This window comes from Phyllostomus hastatus, unplaced genomic scaffold (genome assembly GCF_019186645.2).
Source record: "Phyllostomus hastatus isolate PE091 unplaced genomic scaffold, TTU_PhHast_1.1 phas_scaffold_182, whole genome shotgun sequence".
Classification (NCBI taxonomy): domain Eukaryota; kingdom Metazoa; phylum Chordata; class Mammalia; order Chiroptera; family Phyllostomidae; genus Phyllostomus; species Phyllostomus hastatus.
In genome coordinates this window covers 7,964,477-7,986,401 of record NW_025334013.1, presented here as the reverse complement: position 1 = coordinate 7,986,401, position 21,925 = coordinate 7,964,477, and the positions used below count along the sequence as shown (strand labels likewise).

The 21,925-nt window shown below is 52.2% G+C and overlaps 1 protein-coding gene across 1 annotated transcript in view; it reads right to left on the bottom strand.

Annotated features, from left to right (window-relative positions):
- The window catches only part of KAZN (kazrin, periplakin interacting protein), an 826,597-nt gene that overhangs the window by 641,022 nt on the left and 163,650 nt on the right, over positions 1-21,925 (bottom strand). Inside the window, exon 2 of the mRNA XM_045858950.1 lies at positions 279-436. Coding sequence (XP_045714906.1) covers positions 279-436 — 158 coding nt within the window. The remainder of the gene's footprint in view (positions 1-278; positions 437-21,925) is intronic.

Below are 21,925 nucleotides of genomic sequence, written 5' to 3'. Positions count from 1 at the left end.
AGGCTAATGGGAGATCTGTGAAATTCTCAGAGACAACACATGCATTATTTTTTAAGCCCTATTACTTTGACTTCAAAACAAGCTATTTTAATACTAAATCCCAAATAATACCCTATCACAAAGCCAGCCTTCAATATACTCAAAACAGAATGTCTGTTTCTCACGACGGCAGTTTTAAATAAGGGCGGTCGTTAAATGTTTCTGCATCACTTACGCCACGAAACCACCACCAAGGACCCCCGGCGACCGGCTCTGAGTGCCGCCGGTGGTCTCCGTACCTGGGCGTCCATGAGCAGGTGCCTCATCAAGGTCATGGAGCTCTTCAGGGTCTCCTTCTCAGCGGGCACAAAGGGGTCTTTGTCCTCCTCCAGCGCCTTGGACTTGGTGACGATAAAGTGGGATATCTGGTCATTGAGGGTGTGCAGTGACTGCACCGCTGCAAAAAAGGAAAGAAAGAAGGAAAGTGGAATCACAACAGGTGACATTCAAGGAGAAGTTGGCTAGTGATTGTAAAGGCAAAAGCAAGAGTGTGCACGTAAGGCATAATCCAGGCAGCATTGTTCGCCCACCCGTGTCTTCCACACATGCTGACAGCGAACACATACTTACTGAACACCCCCCAGGTGGCCAAGTCTACGAGCGGTGCCTGGGGACACAACTGTGAGCACAGCCAGACACGATGCCCACCCTCACGGAGCGCCCGGTCCTGCTGGGGAAGCTGAAGAGACGCAAGGTAGCAAGATACTTCCGTGAAGGTGGTTTTGGGGTGAGTGCGTTTCTGAAGCAAGGAGATGAACAGGGCTCGAGGGGGCAGCCCTGGACGAGATCTCCACTTGTGGCAATAGAGTTGGCTATTCCACCTCTAAGCAGATGGCCGTTGTCACCATGGTTTATGAAGGGACAGTGACCGTGTTTTCCAATCAGGGCCACGTGTGGGCTGGGAGGATTCATTCTCTGTAATTCCGTGTTCGCTACCTGATGGGTTAAAGATTTTAAGACTTCACTTGTGATGCTTGTGGCCTCCTCATCTCCTCCATAGTGCATTCGGTACGAGCAGAGATTTTTTAAAAACCTCTTTGTTTGTGGTTATACCCCCAGCGACTAGAACAGCGCCTTGCAAATTGAAGGTGCTCCGTGAATATTGTTGAATTCATTTCCTTTCGTCTCCTTGGGTTGACTTTTTCTTTCTTATAGAACTTCTATAATTTTCAGGTGAATTTATTCTTTTCAAACCAAGAATAAGTAATTCTAAGGATTCTTGGGAAAGCCACTGCATAATTCTTTTCATTATTATTAGTTAGTTTTAGAGAGAGAGGAGGCAGAAGGGAGAGAAACATCAATGTGTGGTTGCCTCTCGCACACCCCCTACTGGGGACCTGGCCCACAACCCAGACATGTGCCCTGACTGGGAATCGAATTGACAACACTTTGGTTCAGTCCACTGAGCCACGCCAGCCAGGGCCCACCGCACAATTCCGACAATGAAAAGTAATCCTCAAAACCTTGTGAGGGATGGAGTGACTGAGGACTTCCGCTTTTGGCCAGGAGGCGGGGAAAATGCAGACTAGCCTCTTGCTGCCGATAATTAGAAAACTGTATGACATCTTAGAAGCAATTACTTCTAGACATAGCACGGGACTGGGATCATTCACAAAGGAGGGAAAAAACAAGTTGAGCTCTGTGATCACCAGGTATTCTGGAAAAACACACACACACACACACACACACACACACACACACACAACATGTCCAGCCTTCAGCTGGGGAAGACGAACCCAAGGAGACCCCAATAATCTCACTGAACTGAGGAGACAGAGATTGAAAAGGGTAAATTTGCTGAAATTTGCAAGACAGAGTATTGCAGAGGAGGGCATTGGTCACACTGAGAGCCTCGGAAGTTGGCACAGGGGAACTTTGAATTATCGGCTGAATACCAATCCTGTGTGTGGGTAAGGGGAAGCCCCACGTGAACTGGCAAGAAAGTACTCCAGGAGAGGACAGTACCCTCTGGGGAGCTGTAAGTACCTTGGGGAGCAAGTAATCCCAAGGGCTCTCATGAAGCCACAAGTCATGCTCACGTTTACCAGCTGAAGTGGAGGAGCTTTGTTGGAACACGGAGCAGGTTCAGTAGGGACCCTAGAGAGGACAGGCTTCAGATACTAGTCTAAATGATTCCTGCAAAAAAAGGCTACTCTAGGTCCATTGAAAAGGTTTAAAAGTAAGCCTTGAGCCCTGGCTGGCATAGCTCAGTGGACTGAGCGTGGGCTGTGAACCAAAGTGTCACAGGTTCAATTTCCAGTCAGGGCACATGCCTGGGTTGCAGGCCATGACCCCCAGCAACCACAAATTGATGTTTCTCTCTCTCTCTCTCTATCTCCCTCCCTTCCCTCTCTAAAAATAAACAAATAAAATCTTTAAAAACAAAAAAGGAAGCCTTGAAAGGATTGAACCAATCTGCAAGGAACTAAACACCTGCCAGAATAAACTTGAGCATTTTTTGAACAAGTACAACAAAACCTAGCACCCCAAAATACAAAAGTCATAATGTTCAGTATTCAATAAAAATAACCAGACATATAAAGAAGCAAGAAAGTGTGACTCATATCCTGGAGAAAAATCAGTACATAGAAATAGACCCAGAAATAACAAGCAGCAGTATTAGCAAACACGTCTTTGAAGACAGCTATTGTAGATATGTTTTTCGTGTTCAACGTTGTAAAATAAAACGTGGTCGTAAGAAGAAAAATGGAATATTTAAATCAGAATCAAATGGAACTTCTCAGGATGAAAGATGCCGATATCTGAGATAAAATTTTACTGAATGAAATGAGTAGCAGATTAAACAATGCAGAAGATCAATAAACTTGAAATTATAGTAATGAAATGACATAGAATGAATGAACAGAGCCTCTTTGACCATTAAAGCTGTCTGACATACACGTGACTGGAGCCTGGGGGTGTGGTCGGGGTAGGAGCAGAAACTCTATTTGAAGAAATGAGACAACATTCTTTCCACATTTGATAAAATTATAAACCCACAAATCCAAGGAATCCAATAAACACCAAGTGGGACAAACACAAAGAAAACTACACTGTAGCCTATTGTAATCAAATCGCTAAAACAAACAACACAGTGAGAGAGAGAAAATCTTGAAATCCGCCAGCAGAAAGAAAACGCACATTGCACTGGGAGGAATAAAGATAAGGATGAGGTCAGACTTGTCGTCAGAATCTACGCAAACCAGAAGATAATCCATGCATCTGCTAAGTACCAAAAGACAAAAGAATTCATCAGCCCCAGAATTCTAAAACCAACAATATCTTTCAAAAAAATAAAGGTGAAATATGGACTTTCTTAGGTAAATAGAAGCTGAAAGAACCTATCACCAACAGACTTTCATGAAAAGAAATGTTCCAGAAATTTCTTTAGGCAGAAGGAAAATGACATGATCTGGAAACTTTTATTTACAATGAAGAAAAGGATGCTTGAAAGGGATACCCTATGAATAACAGAAACCTACTTTTTCATCTTTCAATTAATTAAAAAAATAGATGGCTTAAGGCGAGAAGTGATGTAGGACTAACTGCTTTAGCCAATTAAACACGAGCAGACGTGAGCTATGCCCTGTCGGAGCACAGGCTTTAAGAGGCATCGTGTGGTTCCACCACCACTTCTTTCCCTTGGCCATGAGAACAGCCAGATCTCACAACAAAGAAGCCATGTAAGTGGACAACACACCTTTGCTACTGTAAAGCACCAACGTGTCGGGGGGATGTTTGTTACTGCAGCACAGCACTGACTGTAGCACCGTCTCTGGGCTAAGCAGTGACTCCGCTGAAGGCAAGATTGGGGTTTTGTTCACCACGTTTCACCAGTGTTTGACACTGGTGAAAAGCAGAGGCACTTGGAGATGTTCACCGAATGAGTAGAACAGTGGGCTTAAGGGTCCAGATGCTAAAAGCAGACAGCCTGGGTCTCTGTCCCACCTGCCCCTCTGACTAGCTGTGATTATAATGAGAATGACAGTCTCCTGAGTGCCTGTCATGTCTCAGGGGCTTTAAAAATCTTTGTGCAAGCCCTGGCTGACGTAGCTCAGTGGATTGAGCGTGGGCTGTGAACCAAAGTGTCGCAGGTTTAATTCCCAGTCAGGGCACATGCCTGGGTTGTGGGCCAGGTCCCCAGCAACCTCACATCGATGTCTCTCTCTCTCTCTCTCTCTCTCTCTCTATCTCCCTCCCTTCCCTCTCTAAAAATAAATAAATAAAATCTTTTAAAAAAATCTTTGTGCAGAATGGTGAGTCACAAAGAATGTAGGTCCTGGGGTCAGAAGCCCGAGTTCAAGCCCAGCTCCGCTGTGTACTATCTGGGAGACATGATACAGGTTCCCTAACGTCCCACCATGCCTGGTGCGTTGTGAGTTCAATACCTGTTAGCTGCTGTGATCGGTAGAGATCTGTCACAGACCAGGAATTTGAGGCTCAGAAAGGCTCCCCCGACGGGGAAGATGAGACCCGTGGCCGTGCGTCTCCAATGCCGTGTTCAAGGTCTCATCCCCAAGCCACACTCCTGGCCCAGAATAATGTCCACACAGACACAGCACAAGTGGGGCGTTAGACCCCCCACACCAGCCAAGGGGGGCACGATAAAGGTAGAGGCAGGGCAGAGGACATGTCCAGATTTGGGGGGGTGGGGTTTGCACATGTGAAACAAGCATGGAGCCCCGTGCCTGGCACACGGCACACAGTGCGTGTACTGGAAGTGGCCAAGACCTGAAGCCTTTCCCTGCTGCTTTTCCGCCTGCATTTCCTGAACCTCTCCTGTCCACTTCATATGTTCTTCATCAATAATAATCATGACTAATAATACAGCAAACACCTAGATTGTGTCGCACGTCTAAGAAGCATTACCTCATTTAACCACCCCAACAACTCTGTGAAAGAAAGTGCCACGATGCCACGGTGGGGTGGGGGCTGGGGGGGCTCGGTTGGTTAGGGCATCGTCCCAATGCACCGAGGTGGTGGGTTTGGTCCTGGTCAGCATACACAGAGGAGTCAGCTAGTAAACACATAAATATATGGAACCACAAATCGATGCTTGCTCTCTCTCCCTGTCTCTCCAAAATCAATCAACAGAATTAAAAAGAAAAGAAAGCGCCACGACGACCGTTCCCGTTTCACAAAAGAAGAAACTGGGATCAAGCGGCTTGCCCCGAGCGTCATCACCACACTCCACGCGACCCCTGACCCTCCCGCCCGTGCCACACAGTGCGACCCGAGGTGCCCAGTGCCAGACCGTCCACCTGGCCACCCCTGCACTTGCGCAGGTGGGGAAACTGAGGCCACGAAAGACGACTCAGCTCCCTGAGACGCGGTGGCGCCCCTTCGAGAGCACCCGCCCGAAGCCAGCCAGCCGGCCTGGGCCGCAGGCCCGTCTGCCCCTCCAGCAAGCTGTGCCGCCTCGGCCGGCCGAGTCGACCGCTCTGTTGCCATGCCCCGAGTCCTTAACTCACTGGTATTAACTAGTTGCTGTGTTTGCAGTGGAGGTTGGTTATTAACGTCTTGTTATGTAAATAAGCCAAAGATGGTCTCTGAGTTTTGGCTGGTAGGTTGTTTATTTCTCCGCGCGGCAGATTGAGACACATTAGCTCAAAAGCCTACCAGTGCCAAGCAAATTTTCACACATTGTTTCAAATATAGCCCAAATCGGCGTCTTTGTAGCTATTTAGAGCCTTTCTGCTTTGCATACTCCACGAAGCCGTGCCCAACATCTGCCCGCCACAGATAAGATAAGCCCAAGGAAACAAAGACCGCAAGCCCCTGGCTGCTCTCTGACCTGGAGACTCCCCACTGGGCTGCTGACTGACATCACCGGGACACCTAAGTCCCCTCCAGGCTGCCCCTGTCCCACAGGAGTTCCTCTGCCCGGTCACCTTCTGAGGGTCTGCCCCTTGTAGTTAGGGGCAGTTGCCTGCTGTGATGGGCTTCCCCTGTCAGCCAACGGGTCACTGCGTCCCCCGGGGAAGCCCGTGTGTGCTACTGCCACCTAGTGGTCATATCTTTTCCTTTGATGCACCCCCCCAGACCCCCTGACTCCTCCCTGCAGTACCCATTTGTCTGTTCATCCCATTACAACTATTCCCCCGCTTCGTCCACAATGAAACCCAAGAGAGTGCACGTTGAATAACCGGGAGTGATGAGAGCAGGGAGGACTGTCCTCCCGTGTGTCCTTATGTATTCGTCTGGTTGGCTTCTATCTCCCTCTCCTCCTGATAAAAGAAGCTCTCTTTCCCTTTTGTGGAACCACCCACGCCCACTTGTGGCTCCTGTAAGGCTGACCCCACCCCCCCCCCCCCAGGTCCCAGAGGTGGGCCCAGAGTCTGGGCCTGGCCAAGCCACCACGATCGAATCCCAGGACCGTTTGCCAGAGCTGTTAAGAAAGAGCCTCTTCGTCGCCGGGATGGCTAGACAGCCGATCTGCAGCTTTGCTGGGGGCCTTGGTACCTGCCCTCCGGGGAGCCTCCCCTGAAAACAAGACCTCCTGGGCCCAGAGGCAAATACCCCTGGCAGACAGGGAAGGAGGTTCTTGTCCGCACTGGGACGGCGCCGGCTCAGCCGCAGGCTTCTCAGTCAGGTGGGTGGGCACCGCCCCTTCCTCCCCGGAGCCCGCCTGGCTCGGGCATGCGTCTTTGGCCTCCAGGAAGCCCTGGGAACTGCGTGAGCCTGTTCTTTTTCTTCCAGGCGGTGGCGCTGCCTGTGATTATTTCTTCGGGGTCTGCCCCCCTCTGGGGCAGGTTCAAAGTGATCTTTTTTAAAAAAGATTTTGTTTATTTTTATTTTTAGAAGGAAGGAAGGGAGAAAGAGATAGAGAGAGAAACATCAATGTGCGGTTGCTGGGGATCATGGCCTGCAACCCAGGCATGTGCCCTGACTGGGAATCGAACCTGCGACCCTTTGGTTCGCAGTCCTCGCTCAATCCACTGAGCTACGCCAGCCAAGGCTTCAAAGTGATCTTAACATGGGTCTACTCCTCCCCCCGAGAGGTAGAAGGTGTAAACCCCTTCCCTCTGAGTCTGGCTGGTCTCGGTGACACAGCTGACCGACAGTGAGGGGCAGAGGCGACATTCGGGAATTCCTCAGGTTGGGTCACAAGAGGCCCTACAGCTCTGGTCGTGATCTTGGACTCTCACTCACTCTGGGAGGGGCCAGCTGCCGTAGGAAAGGTCTCACTGCCCAGAGACCACGGAGCTGTGAGGAGACCCACATGATTGGACTGCAGAGAGAGAACCAGACGCCCCACCAGCCTCAGCGCCTCCGACCACCCATCCGGCCTAGGTTCCAGGTGCGTGCGCAAAGATGCCATCTCGGTACAGAAGAGGCAAGGAATCCGGCCGTCGCCACGCCCGAGGCCCTCGACCCTCAGCCTCAGCCGCCTTCGCTGTTCCAGTCTCCCCCAGTGAGGCCTCAGGCACCCTGGAGCAGAGCGCAGCCGGCCCCCGGCACCACCCCGAGCTCCGGGCCCCCGAAACCACGAGCCCAGGGAGGGGCTGATCTTCACCGCGCAGTTTCCGGACAGGCTGTCCCCCGGCGGCGGCGGCAGGTAAGAGCACGACCCGCACTGAAGCGTGAGCCCAAGAAACCCGCAACTGCGTCCTCTCCGCTGATCAGCGCATGCCCAGCTCTCGGCGCCGCCCCGGACACACGGCGGAGCTCGGGTCCGCGAACGTGGGTCCGACAGGGAAAGGGAGGGTGGACCGATGAAGGGAACGGCCACGCTCGCTCCACTGTGTGTCCCCTCCGCCACCCCACAGCCCTAAAATCGGGGGCTACGCACGTTCTTCTCTGTTTGGCCCATGAAAATTTCAGCCAGATAATGCCGTTTTTTAAACTGTATGATGGATGACAGAATGGAGCACCGCGTCTGTGCTTTCTCACTTACACGAGTTTAAGAAATTGGGCCATAAAAACGACTTTATTGGGCTGGTGGTTCTGAATGTAAAATGATGTCGGGTTGATTTCGTGTTATTTTGGTCTACGCATTCGCAGAAACGGGCGTGTGTATGGCTGGCTTATTTATATTGAAGTGCTCGTCCGATTTCACTGTACATTAATGAGTATTTATTTGCGTTTCATGGGAGGATGGCACGTTCATGGGTTGGCAGAAGGGAAAACTAACAAGTTTCAACATTTTATGTCATTAGCAAAAATAGAAGGTGCTCATAAAATTCCTTAATGTCTTCAGGAGGCGGGTAACAGCCTACCACACTGTGTCTCTGGGTTTACAGGTCAGATACACACGGACATGAGGACATGAGGACATGAAATAATAATACGACCCTCAGCACTCATTTTATGCAGATGCACCCAAACGTCACCGAGATGGCCTATGGTCCACTTTTGCAGAAAAATACTCTAAATGAATCACATCACGGGACACAGCCTCGCCGCAAGAAGCCCCCTGATTTTATGATCTTGTCATCTGGACGGCCCACAGATATTAACGCGGAATCGAATTTATCCCTGCACGTTTAACAACCCTCGCCTTTCATGCATTTCCAATGCTGCGCTGCATTCCGCATTAATACGCTCATGAGTTTCCAGTTCTTGCTTTAGTACGGTCTCATTAAATAAATGAAGCCTAAATAATTCAGGTATTTTCCCCCCATTGTTATAATAAAACTCATTCCGCAAGTCAGAAGTTGATATTGGAGGCAAGGAGGTGGAGAAATTGAAACCCTCATTTGTCGCTGGGGGGACTGGGAAGGAGGGGGGGCCGCTGCGGGGGCATCTGGAAGTCTCTCCACTGGCTACACCCTGAAGGTCCGTAGGAACCGACAACTCTACTCTTCGGTGCATAACCAAAAGAACCGAGAAAAAGGTGTTCCAGAAAACGCTTGGCCACCAATGTTCACAGCAGCACTGGCCCTAACAGCCAAAGGCAGAAGCAACCCAACCGCCCGCCAGCTGAGGAGTGGATGAGCCTCATGTGGCGTCCACACCACGGCTACTATTTGGTCACAAGAAGCAATGAAGAGCTAACACGTGCAGGGGCCACGCCAGGGGCGACCCCGGAAAACGGTCCGCCGGGTCGAAGGCGCCGGTCACAGAGGCTGCGTGTTACGCGCCACGCCCAGAACAGGCGAGTCCACGAGAACAGCCAGACGCGGGGTGGACGAGGACGAGGGGAGGGAGGGAGGCAGTGACCGCTTCGTGGGCACAGAGTTTCCCTTCGCGGCGATAAAACGTCCTGGCGCTGGGTGGAGCTGATGGTCACGCAGAACTGTCCGTGTCCGCCACTCCCCCGAACGGTGCGCTTTAGAATGGCCCAGTGGTACACTGTACGTGGTTTCTGTTTTAGAACAACTGAAAAAACGTTGGGCGGCCAGTTCGAGATCATACATTTTTTAAAAAATCAATGCTGAAACACAGTCCCAGAATCAGAGGCTTGCGTGTCCCCTGTCGCCCTGTACGGATGACACTGTGCACCCGGCAACTGGGATCTGTCTTTTGGCAAAATGAAGGCAGAAGCCAATGTGCCACCTGGGCACCGAAGGAAAAAGTGTTACATTGCATTCCCGGTCAGGGTAAAAGGTAAGCGACAAAATGAACCCTGAGCACCCCTTGAGAGCCAGGGGCTGCGCGTCCGCGAGGAGCCGGAGCGAGCCCCATGGCGGTGACGTGGTGCTGGCCGCATCTGGGAAGGTGAAATGTGACCTGAGGCTGGGACACCCGAGCGCACGGCCAGGGAGAAGCCTGGGGACAGTCCATCCTCCCCCAGCCCGCTGAAGGTGGCCCGTCATTCAGGGGCATCGGTAGACTTGGGGTGGCGGCTTTATGTCCTTGGGCATCGCTTTGCTCACGTGTCACAAGGATATAAAACCATGCCTGACCTGGCCAGGTGGCTCGGTTGGTGAGAGCGTCATACCATCCACCAAAAGTTTGTGGGTTCGATTCCCAGTCAGGGTGCATGCCTAGGTTGCAGGTTTGATCCCTTCTCAGGGTGCATATGGGAGGCAACCAATTGATGTTTCTCTCTCACATTGATCTCTCTCTCTCTCTCTCTCTTTCCCTTCCTCTCCCTCTAAAATCAATAAATGTATCCTCCTTGAGTAAGGATGTAAAAAGAGCCGTATCTACTTCACAGCAATGAAGATTAAATTAATTAATGTGACAAAGTTCTTAGAACAGTGCTGGCCAAGAGTGACAACTCAGTGTTCATGCTCCACTGTCATCATCATATTATTGCTGTGGCCACAGCCTGGTTTCTGTGACCCTGGAGCAGGCCTGGTACCAATGTAGCGCTGAGTCTACCCTGCCACACAGGGATGCCCGGGGGTCACCATCCCTGTAGCTCTGGAAGCTCGCTGGGAATCAGCCCCTGACCACTCTGCCAGTGCTGTTTGCCCAGCCCACGTGGACACTGTCCCCATTCCACTCTCAGCCACTGTCCCCAACCCACCTGACACTGTCCCCATTCCACTGTCAGCCACTGTCCCCAGCCCTCACTGACATGTCCCCATTCCACTCTCAGCCACTGTCCCCAACCCACCTGACACTGTCCCCATTCCACTGTCAGCCACTATCCCCAGCCCACACGGACACTGTCCCCATTCCACTCTCAGCCACTGTCCTTGACCAGCACTGCCCAGTGGTCTGAACAGGCGCTCAGATGCGGAGTGCATTCGGGTGGCAGGGAGACCCCATTGGAACAGCCGGCCGTACCCTCGGGTGCAGCCTGCATGTAGAGGAGCAGCCAGAGGGGCAAGGACAGGAGAGAGCAGGGGTGCAGAGCAGCAGGGTGGACAGCCACCCTGCGTGTCCTTGCTTTCCATCCGTTCTGAGACCAGGCTGCCCCCTCACCCCTCCTTTCCCTTAAGCTTGCTTGTGTCAGTTTCTCTATGAAGAGATCCCTGCGTGATGCAAGCCCCGCATCCGAGGTCCTTCGTCCCACTGACACTGTCTGCCTTCAGGTTCTCCAGGCTGCCAGACGGACGGCACAGACACTGGGCTCTCTGCTTGGGCTGGCGTTCCCCATGCCTTGCTCAGAGGAGGGTGGCAGTAGCAACCAAAACACCGCCACCACGGCCACCGGTAACGGCACCTGCTCCTTATTCAGCACTTATGGGACGTCAAGCACTGTGCTGAGCACTTTATATGCATCATCGTGTTTCAACTTCATGTAACTCATGCTTTAGGTCCTACAGGCTCCATCCCTCTGTCGGGGAGACTGAGGCTCAACAGTATGGGTCGATCGGCCCCAGCCACACAAGAAAATACTGTGAAAGGCCCCGTGGCCGTCTGGTTCTCCCTGCTGGGCTGGACAGACACCGCCAGATGGGAGGGAGGGCACGACCATCTATTGCTTCGCTAAATCTATGCAGCGTGGGCTCTAAGATCCAGCAACTTGGTATTCAAGCAACGCAACCTGGAACCAGTATCACCTCCATCCTCTGCTGCAGTAAGAAAGCTGGGTGCCTGCCAGGGCCGCCCATTTCCATCAGAGTTAATACAAAAAGCTACCTCCGTTGGAACAGGGCTCTGGGCACTCTCGTGCAAGCAAGCGGCAGACAGGCATCAACTCGCACAAAGGTAATAGGTGCTTTCCCTCTCAGCGTCTCCCTCTGTGGGGCCCCATGAGGCTAAAGAACTGTCCATCACTCTGCGGTCACCCCTAGATGGGGTCTAACCGTGCACTGCTCCGCCGGGGTTCAAAAGGTGCCTCCCTTCTCTTCGTACACACGTTTCCAAGTCACCAAGGCCGCCTAATGGAAGCTGCAAGGGAGTAAATTGCCATCGAATTGCTCTGTAAGAGACGGATTCTGACAGCATCGTGGAGCCAGAAGGCCCGCCCGGGCAGAATGCCGGGGTGTCCGTTTGCATGCCGTCGTCCAGGGAGAGACTGCAGTGAAGAAATGGGCTTTGGCCCGAGGAGGAAGAAATGGAGCCAAGGACATGTCACCCTAATGATGACGGAAGATTGAACGCTGTCACCGTGGTCCTGACGGGGCTCGGTCTCCGCTGGCAGGAGTCTAAGTCCACTCCTGGAACCAGTTACTTTCCTGAAAGGAAGCAGGGAGGCCGCACTTGTTCCGCGGTTCAGTGCGTCTCCCGCGGGACCGGCACCCGACGACGGGCGCGTCTGGGGGCTCGCACGATTGGCCGCCCTATTCCTGCCAGGCCCCGATTCCAGCCTGCATCCCCACCCAAGGCCTGTCACCCCTTTTCTTCCTTATTCTTCCTTGTTTCTCTGAATTCCACTTCCCACACGTTCCCGGATGCCTCCTTTGTACTGACTGCAGTGGCTCAGCCTTCCTTTTCAGACAAGACTGCTGGTCCCTTGTGCCCAGACGGAAATGGCCTGTTCTCTCTCCCAGCGCCCAGGGGCGGGGAGGACCCAGGGGAGGCGGGCCACACTTTCTATGACAACACAGGCACAAAGAAATACGGAATGGAGTGCAAACTTCACCTGGAATTTTAAAACAAAACAAGATTTCAAAGAACATTCCTGCTCTGTTCTGACTTGGGGGCTCCCGGTTCTCTTCGCGCACCTGTGTTTTCACGGCCAAGTTCGAGGTCCCTGGAGGTTATCACCCCCAGCCCAGACACGTCGTGGCCCTTTCGCACGGCTCAGGGGGGCTCTGGCCCTCCCACTCTTCACACGGAATTGGCAGCTTAGTCTTCCCTTTCTCACTGAGTGCATACAAGATGTTTGTTCGTTTTTTTAAAGATTTTTATTTTATTATTTATTTTTAGGGAGGGAAGGGAGGGAAGGAGACAGAGAGAGAGGGGAGAGAGAGAGAGAGAGAGAGAGAGAAACATCAACGTGCGGTTGCTGGAGGTTATGGCCTGCAACCCAGGCATGTACCCTGGCTGGGAATCGAACCTGGGACACTTTGGTTCCCAGCCCGCGCTCAATCCACTGAACTACACCAGCCAGGTTCAAGATGTTTTTAAGTCTAAGTGAAATAAATTGAAAAAGCGAATTTCCCAACTATGCAAAACTCAACATAAATCAAACGAAATTAAATAAAACAGAGGACCTGCTTTTAATAACAGAATATTTGCAAGCAGCATGACAATTGCACCTAAATAAGCATCGCTGAAATGCGAGAGCATGCTTCAGAAGTTGAAGTCTGGTGGATTCAAGTATAGCACAAACGTATTTACCAAACACTTAATAATAATAACGCTATTAACAACAATAATGGCGACGACAAGGATAATAACGAACAACTCCTACTGACTCAGGGCACCACCCCCACGAGAGCGACCCCCGGTCAGAACGGAAACAACGGTGCACTCAGCGCGCTGAGCACCGCTGTGCCCCAGGGCCCGTGCCTAGCTTGTGTCATGTTACGGGTCTTACAAAGACCCGGTGAGGGTCTGCTGACCTGTATTTTGCAGAGGAGGAGCTTGAGGGTGGAGACATCACTTGCTCCAGGTCATGCAGGCACTCAAGGGCAGCGCTGGCATCCCGACCCTGTGTGGTCCACCTCCGAGGCCCTGGACCAGCACGTGAAAGCATCGGCCAAACCGAACCATCCGGTTTGAGATTATGAAGTGAGGTGCACCCTGTGAGTTATTTGACCTTGAGGAAGCTAAGGACAGTCTTTCTGGTCTTACCCACCTTCCACCTTCTGTCAGCTGTTGGTGCCATCTCTAGAGCACCTGCTGGAAGGTGCTCGATAGCCCACAAGGCGACAATAGTCATCAACCCTGGGGACCCTGGGTGGCAGCCTGGCCTATTCGCGGAGCCCTGCCATGAGCTTCTGCAAAGACACTGAGCCTTGAACACTGCGGTGGAACCCCAGGCCCCCGGCACCGCGAGGACAGCAGGAGGCCCTGCCAGCCTGAGGCCGTGGGGGACAGCAGACCGTTCTTTCCTTTCCAGAAAGAATCCAGACAGAAACCGCCCTGAGTGGTTTCCTTCACTTTGGGAGGCGCCGTAACCTCAAACCCCCTGGTGTCGAGGGGCTGACATTTCATTGTGTGAGGCCAGGCCGGAGGCAGCCTGTGCAGCCCAAGGACACACTCTGCTTGCAAACGCGATTGAGAGACTCCCCAGGACGCCGGGCGAGCTGTGACCAGGGGGTGTCCCACCAGTCATTTGTGCCAGAGGCGAAGAGCATGGAGCAGGAGAAGCAAATTGCATGTTAAATAGATTCTGGCATTCCTGCTCTTCACGGGGAGCCTGCACCGGGGTGGAGGTGGGGCCCTGCACCGGGGTGGAGGTGGGGCCCTGCACCGGGGTGGAGGTGGGGGCCCTGCACCAGGGTGGAGGTGGGGGCCAGGCCGAGTGAACGGGACACCTGGCTGTCCCTGGGAACAGACTGTCTTCCCGGGCCGGATGTGCCCTAAGCACAGTGTGACGAGGAAAATGAAAATAAAAATAGTATCTACCTTGAAGGGCTGCTGCGAGGACTGAAGGAATTACTCTGCACCAAGAACTCACACCAGCGCCCGGCCCCTGGCAGAGACCCTGTGAACTCCCGTGTTTTTATTACTGCTACTAATTCTGCTGCAGTGAGACAGGTAATGGCGGCTCCCGTTGCTGTCTTTAAAGTTCCAGATCGAACAGCCACGGACACGATGGAGGCACCGTCTGGCTCACAGAGCTGACGGTGTGGAGGGAGACGGGCGGCGAGCAGGTAACTCCGAGTGTAAGGAGCTCTGGGCCTCAGAGTGCAGGCGGCCACGGGGAGAGGAGACATGCCCCACGCACGCACACCGGAGAGGGACACCCTGTGGACCCGCACGGACAAGTTTTTATCACCTCCCATCACGGCCTCCACAGGCATCCTCGCCCTCCCACAGAGCCAAGAATTCCAGACAGAGCATGAAGCCCTCCTAAATGTTTATTGCTCTTGAAAATATTTCTTTAATAAACCCATTTCAGACTTTCAACGGGAGACAGAGGCAGAAGCCCCTAATTGACCTGCTCGCTCCCTCAACATCCAGCGAAGAGAGAGTAAATGCATTTGCAAACAAACGAACCCACAAAATAAAGGAAAGGGGGAAAAGGTTAGAAACGCATGTAGTACCTTGGAGCAGAAGGACAAGCAGATCTACCTACACAACCAGAAGCCTCAAGCCTCAGCCAGGAGGGGAGGAGGCCAAAGACCAGCCTGCCTGAGCGCATCGGGCACTGGGGGCTGGGGGTGGGGGGGCAGAGGGGAATCAGGCCTGAGAACAGGACATCCGACTCGGCCGCCTGTGTCCATGCAGCCAGGAGGCTGCCCGGCCCCAGCCCCAGCCCCGGATGAACGCTGAAAAGGATGATACAGCTAAAGGCAGGGGTATCTGATTAAAAACAAGGGCCTCAATAAAAGTTGGCTGATGTATTACACGTTGAGAACCCCGGCCTTCGTCCCTAACTCAGCCCTGATGAAGATGCAGCTGTCGATGACGATGATCATTCCCTCTCACATCTAGTTCGTGCTTTTCGTTCATCCCAGGGGCTTTTCTAAGCGCTGTATGTACATTAGCTCACTTAGTCCCCGTAACAATGCTACTGTTCGGTGGAGGTTAGAGTCGTCTCCTGCCCTCCATCTGACATCCGAGGAAACTGAGGCGCAGAGAGATGGTCACTTTACCCAGGTCACACACTAGGAGCCGGAATCAGGTTTTAGTCCAGGCCGACGGCAGGCAGGACGATTATACTCGGGGTGCAGGGCTGACAGCTCTCCTGCGGAACAAACCAGCCCAGCAGACGTGAGACGGAGATGCTGGCCTCACAGATTCTCCCATGAGACAGCTCGGCCAGATTGCCTTACGGAAGGCCTACGGCCCACCAGCTGCCCCTCTGTGCTTAGAACTGATGGCCTGTTTAGTGTCACCTCTGCAACCTATGCAGACAGCAAAGGATCACCAGGCACATGAGGAAAACCTTCGATGAGAGAGAAAGGAGGGAGGGAGGGAGGGGGAAAAGAAAAAAAGAGGTAGGGAGAAAGAGAAAGAAAGCAGAAGAAACAGACTTTGCGGGGAGATGAAAACTTTTTATTTTATTATTTAAAAGATTTTATTTATTGTAAGAGAGAGGGGAAGGAAGAGAGAAAGAGAGGGCGAGAAACATCGATGCAAGAGAGAAACATCCACCAGGCATGTGCCCTGACCAGGAATCGAACTGAAGACCCTTGGCTTTGTGGGATAGCACCTAATACACTGAGACACACCGGTCAGGGGAAATGAAAAGTTTTTAAAATTCCTACTTATATCTACAGAGGGAATAGCTTCATGAAATTTCAGACATTAGAAATAAAGACATTATCCTACAACCAGGGGAGGGGAGGGGAGGGGAGGAGAGGGAAGGGAAGGGAAGGGAAGGGAAGGGAAGGGAAAGGAAGGGAAGGGAAGGGAAGGAAAGAAAACACTTCCTGTATTAGTTATCTACTGCTGCAGAAAAGTTAATCCTCAGCCTATTGGGATAAAGCAGCAAACGTTTATCATCCCACAGGGTCTCTCAGGGTCAGGAATCTGGGAACGACTCCTCTGGGGGGCACAGGCTCCGGTCTCTCGGGAAGGTGTGGCTAAGCTGGAGGCTGCTGATGAAATCCTAGTGTGTCTGAAAGTGTTTAGAGAAGGTTTTAGACAAGGCAAAGAGTTTAGAGAGGAATTATTTTTAGAATCAAAGACAAATAAACAAGAAAAAACGCAATTTTTTACTCTAAGGTGCAGTACAAAACGAACAGCAAGAAAGTAGCCGGGGCCAATGCAGTCCATGACAGCGAGGGTTGTACCACTGTCACGGCCATGGTTGTCTTGTCTCAGTCACGGCGCAGACCCTGACTACCGAGCTAAGTGATTTATGTGTGTCGACGTGGTGCTTGGGGAGGGGTTTATGGGAGAGCTAAGTGCTTGCCTTCCTTAGCTGTGACCAAGAGATGACTAAAAAGGAAAACTCAAGGAAGCATTATAGAGATGTTATTTAGACATCTAGAGATAAGATTTTAAAAGCATGGTTAAAAGGAGTTGAGAGAGACTGCCTCTGGATACACAGTCCCTCTCAACTCTGTCTTTAAGAAGTGATTGCTAATACACGGGTCTCGGGAGTCTGAGGTTTCACACCCATCGCTACAAGCTGGCACGGGGAGCCAGACTGGGAGAACTCCCGGTGCCTCTCGCCTGCCCGTGCTCGCAGCCGGGGGTGGTGCACTCCCGCGCTGTCTCAGGCCAATCTGCAGGGTGGGCGGGGTTTGCAGGAATCAGGGACAGTTACTTCGGAGGGGAAGTCACCAAGAGCCTGGCACTTTCTCTCTCAGGTCACTCACTCTGAGGGACGTCAGCTGCCATGTCAGGAGGGTACTCAAGTGAGTCACGTGGCGAAGAAGTGACAGATGAACAAAACAACACAAAACAAAAGCAGACACAGAGACAGATATCACACTGAGAGTGGCCAGAGGGGAGGGGGGTGGGGGGCAGGTATAAAACATGAAGGGGAACAGAGTCACTGATACTGCGATGAGTTCACACAAGGACAGATGATTCCTGGACTAAGTGAGGCGAACGCATTGCCAGGCACAGAGTTTCATCACTGTCCTGTACACCTGAGACAAATACAATGTTGTAAACCAAGTACACTGAAATGTTAACCATTCGGGACTTACTGGTTGGGGGAAGTCCCTTCTCCCCAGATGACCAACAGGGCGAACATCAGGAAATGGTTCCGGGGCAAAGGGCGAATTTAGGGCCCTCTTGGGAAACGTGGTATGAAGATGAAGTCGAGGGTGTAGCTACATGATCTTTTGTTCAGACCTTAGAAATATCTATGGTGGCGCCTCAGAACATCATCCAAACAATAGGGCTTCTAAGAAGGTTAATGCTGTCCCTCAGCAGTGTCAGTAAAACCCTAGGTAAAAAAAAAAGGGGGCTTATCACGGACAGATGTGAAAGGTGGCGTTTTCTCTCGAAATAAACTCCAGTGAGGTTCACAGGAGACTCACAACGTTTCTGAGAGGTCAACACTAGCAGATATGCCATCAGTGCGGACTGTAAGGGGCAGAGACCATATGAAAGCAAAAAATGTCCGTGTATCCCCAGAGTTCTACCGGCACAAATCAGACTAAGAAAACGGCAGCTGGACACACGAGCCAGCTCTCTTTTACGTAAAAGGGAGCAGCGGTTCCGAGGCGCAGCCAAGAGCCCAGAGGTTGATCCGAAAGCCGTGAGGAATCATTCCCACTCCTGGAGTCCTGTAAGGGTCTGTTGAGCTGGGCCTGCCGCGTTTCAGAACTTGTGTGGCCCGGCACCTCCCGTGTGCGTCGCACCTCGCCCTTTAAAAGCAGGAGGGTCTGCAGCAGTCACCCTCTGCTCGTCCCACCATGGCACGTGTGGGAGGAAGAGGACCTCCCGCTTTCGTGCCCAGGTGTTCCGGTCGAGGGGAATGGAACTGACAGGCTGTGCTTAAGGAGTTACACTTGGACGTGACTTAGGTGACAAGATTCCAGACTTTGAGCTGATGCTAATGGGATGCCACTTAGTGGGGGAGTGGGGGGGGGGGTGGTCTTTGAAGGAGGGCGTGTACTTTGCATGTGAATCACCAGGGCACAAGGGGGACCGTGTCAGCCAGCCTCCACAGGAGCCCCCGATGATTCTCGCCTCCCCGTGTTCACACCGGTTTTCGGCGGAGGTTCCCTCCCACACTGAGCCGGGCGGACCTGTGTAACCACCGGGATGTCGTACAGATGTTGGAACCTGACTTCTGGGACTAGAACGGGGAAGTCCCTGGGGTCCCCCTCGTGCGCTCTCTCTGACCACCCACCGTGTGGGGAGTCCTCTGCCCTGCCGTGAACACGGGAGTCATTCCACGAAAGGGTCTGTGTGGCGAGGAACTGCACCCTCTGCTGACAGCTAGGACCCCCCGGGTCCCTCGGTCTGCAGTTAAGTGTCCGATGACCCCCAGCCACCACGCCCACCGAGCCAGCACCACCCAGGGAGGCCACTCAGCACCGCTGCCCTGAAGACACTGCGAGACAATAAAGGTGACCGTTGCTTTAAGCCACAGAGTTTAATGTAATTTTTACACACAGCCATAGAAAACTAATAGGAGGCAGGATTACTAAGTGAAGACGAAGCCCTGTGATGCCATCACAAATCATGTTGCAGAAGAAGATAGTGTGTCGTGGCGAAATATTTTAAAATGTGAGCAGTGTGACCTCAGTATGGAAGCAGACTGCACAGAGCACCCTGCCCACACAGCTGTGCAGTATATATACACATACAAATTATATATGCATACACGGAGTATGTATATGGAGTATCTATCTTTCGATATATAACATATAGACATAAATTATATACAAATACAACACATACAAATGTTAACAGGGTTTACTGCTGCTTGATGTGATTCCCTGTGACTGATGATGATCTTCTTTTCTGTGTCTTCATTTTTGATTTCCCACATTGATTTTACATTAGTTATGCTATGCAATTAGATTAGAATTCTTTATTGACTGCACTAAAAATAAAAAATGGAGCTGGTGCCAGGAATTAGCAGAAAGAGCACAGGCGCGTCCGCGCTGGATGGTATCTCCTTCCTTATCTCCAAGTGAGGTCGAAAGCCTGTTGTTGCATTTCAGCTGTTTGAGGATCGTTCCCGGGAACGTGAAATTATCTCTCTCCAGACTTGGAACCGATAATGAGTTCGTGCTGGCCTGGTATTTGATACCATCTTTTCACAGGCCCCGTGGCATTAGCATACAAATGGGCGTACAAGATGTAGGAACTGTTTCTCAGGTGATAACTCGGAGCAGAACACAGAGGCACCGACTGGAAAGGATCGATTTCGGCGGCTCCAGTGGAGTCGGGTGACCAGAGGGCGCGTGGTTCTTTGCTGCGGGCCAAGTGAAAGGGCGCAGGTTGGGTTCACACAGAGACGCCGCTTTCTGGTTTTGGAAACCTTTTACCGCAGAGGAGGATTAAATGGCCCCCGAGACACTAAGCCGAGAAGCAAAGGTTTCGGGTTGTATAAAGTTACACAAGTTATTTGGCACCAGCCTGCAGCTGGGGCGCCCGCTGCGGTTAGTGCCGTGCGAATCCCTAACGGAGAGAGGGTGGCAGAGAGAGGGTGGCGTTGTGGCCGAGCAACCGTCACACAAGAGCCGTCAGCGAGGCTTGCTGCTCAAATCTTCGGCAAATCCGTGGTCTCTTGGCTGAAAAACGAAAACACTGGTGCTTCCAGGAAAAAACGGTGTCTGTAGCGCTGTAAGAAACCATAAAATGCTGGGAAAATACAAAATACGATGTCGCCGCTGTGAGGAGTGCTCTTGCTGCAGGTATCATCATTTTCTGAATTCGCAGAGAAATATTCCGTTCGGGAGTTTTCGGAATACACCATCTTAATCATCAGAAAGACGAGCTTTTCCTCTGTCGAACCTGTGAGCTGTTCTACATTCAGGTCACACAGAAAATGTGTATCTTTCAAAACATGGTATTTCCCTCCCACGTTAGATCCCAGCCTTTCAATTAGGCTTTTAAAAAATCATGGCATTTCATCATGAAGAGGCGCTAATATTTATTTATCTCCTTGCTTGGCTCGTTAAGATGAAGTAGGGGAATAAAACGAGCACAGACCCACGGCCATAAAACGGAGGCTATCAGCGGCTTAGAGATTCCGACACATTTCCTTACAACATAAATCACGGGATGTAGCGCCGCCTAGGAGAGGGTGCCCGAGCGGGAGTGGCATCCAACAGGCCAGGGCGAGGGCGGCCAGGAGGGGGTGAGGGTGGCCAGGAGGGGGTGAAGGAGCCCCACAAAAGCAGCAGGCACCCCTGGGCTCTGTGGCACTCTGCAAAGACTGGGGCCCGGGCAATGTCATCGAGTGTGGCAGCGTGAGGGCGCTCCCGCTACGGGACGGTGCCTGAAGGGTTGTGTGTGGAAGCCTGGGCTGCCACCCCTGCCCCCAACCACCCGAATCCTCTGCAGCTTGGTGTCACCTGGGCAGACCGAAAAACACCAGCCAAAACAAAACGCAGCCGAACAGAGGTGAAGCGCTCTTTGTCAAAGGAGGGGACCGAACCGTCTGGAGGGCATGAGGGCGTCCGAGGTGGGTGCGGGCGCCCGCAGCAATGCTGCCGAGATCCTGGCGTGTGAGGGGCTCTGGCCCGATGGCCAGCCCCCACCTGTCACCACGGCGCCAGGCCCGCCCGACGTGGACACAGCGCCCCACCTGCGCTTGGACCTTTCCACTCGGAAGCGCAAACAGACCACCAGCGGCTTCCTGACATTGAAGGCCATCTGAGACGGGAACGAGAACTTCACAGAAAGAAATGACGTGGCCTCGGGGAAAACGAAGAGTTTGGGAGCAGAAGATAACATCCAAACACAAGAGAGTCCGGATTATATTTTATCCATAAGGCAGGAAAGGGGGAGCGCAGCTACGGGACGACCAGAGAGAAAGGAAACAGCCTTGGAAATGAAAGCGACTGTTGCCAGAATAACAATTCAGTCCGGAGGCCGGGTGTCCAACGTGAAGGTTACCTACCAGCACCGAGGTCAGAAGTCAGAGGAAGAGAAGGGGCAGGGATAGGGACAACAGAGAGAAGGGCAGTCATCAAACACTAGTGGCAGCGCACGCCAGCACGACAGGGGCCAACCTCAAGTTCAAGGAGACCGTCAGAGTGAGCGGCCATAACAGTAGTAACAGCTAAAGGTTATCGAGGTTTCTACTATGGGCCAGGCACCACTTTCAAAAGTGTTATGTGGAGTGGCTTATTTAATCCTTTCAATAGTTCTAAGAGGCAAGAGTCCATTTTTATCCCCATTTTACAGCTGAGAAAACGGGGGCACTGTCCGGGTGAGACATTTGCCTACGCTAGCAACTGGGACAGTCGGACTGTGAACTTGGGCCCATGTGCCCCGTACGTAACCTGCGCTCTGGGATAGGTGACTGACCGTCGCTCCTAGAACACCCTCACTTAGACGACAC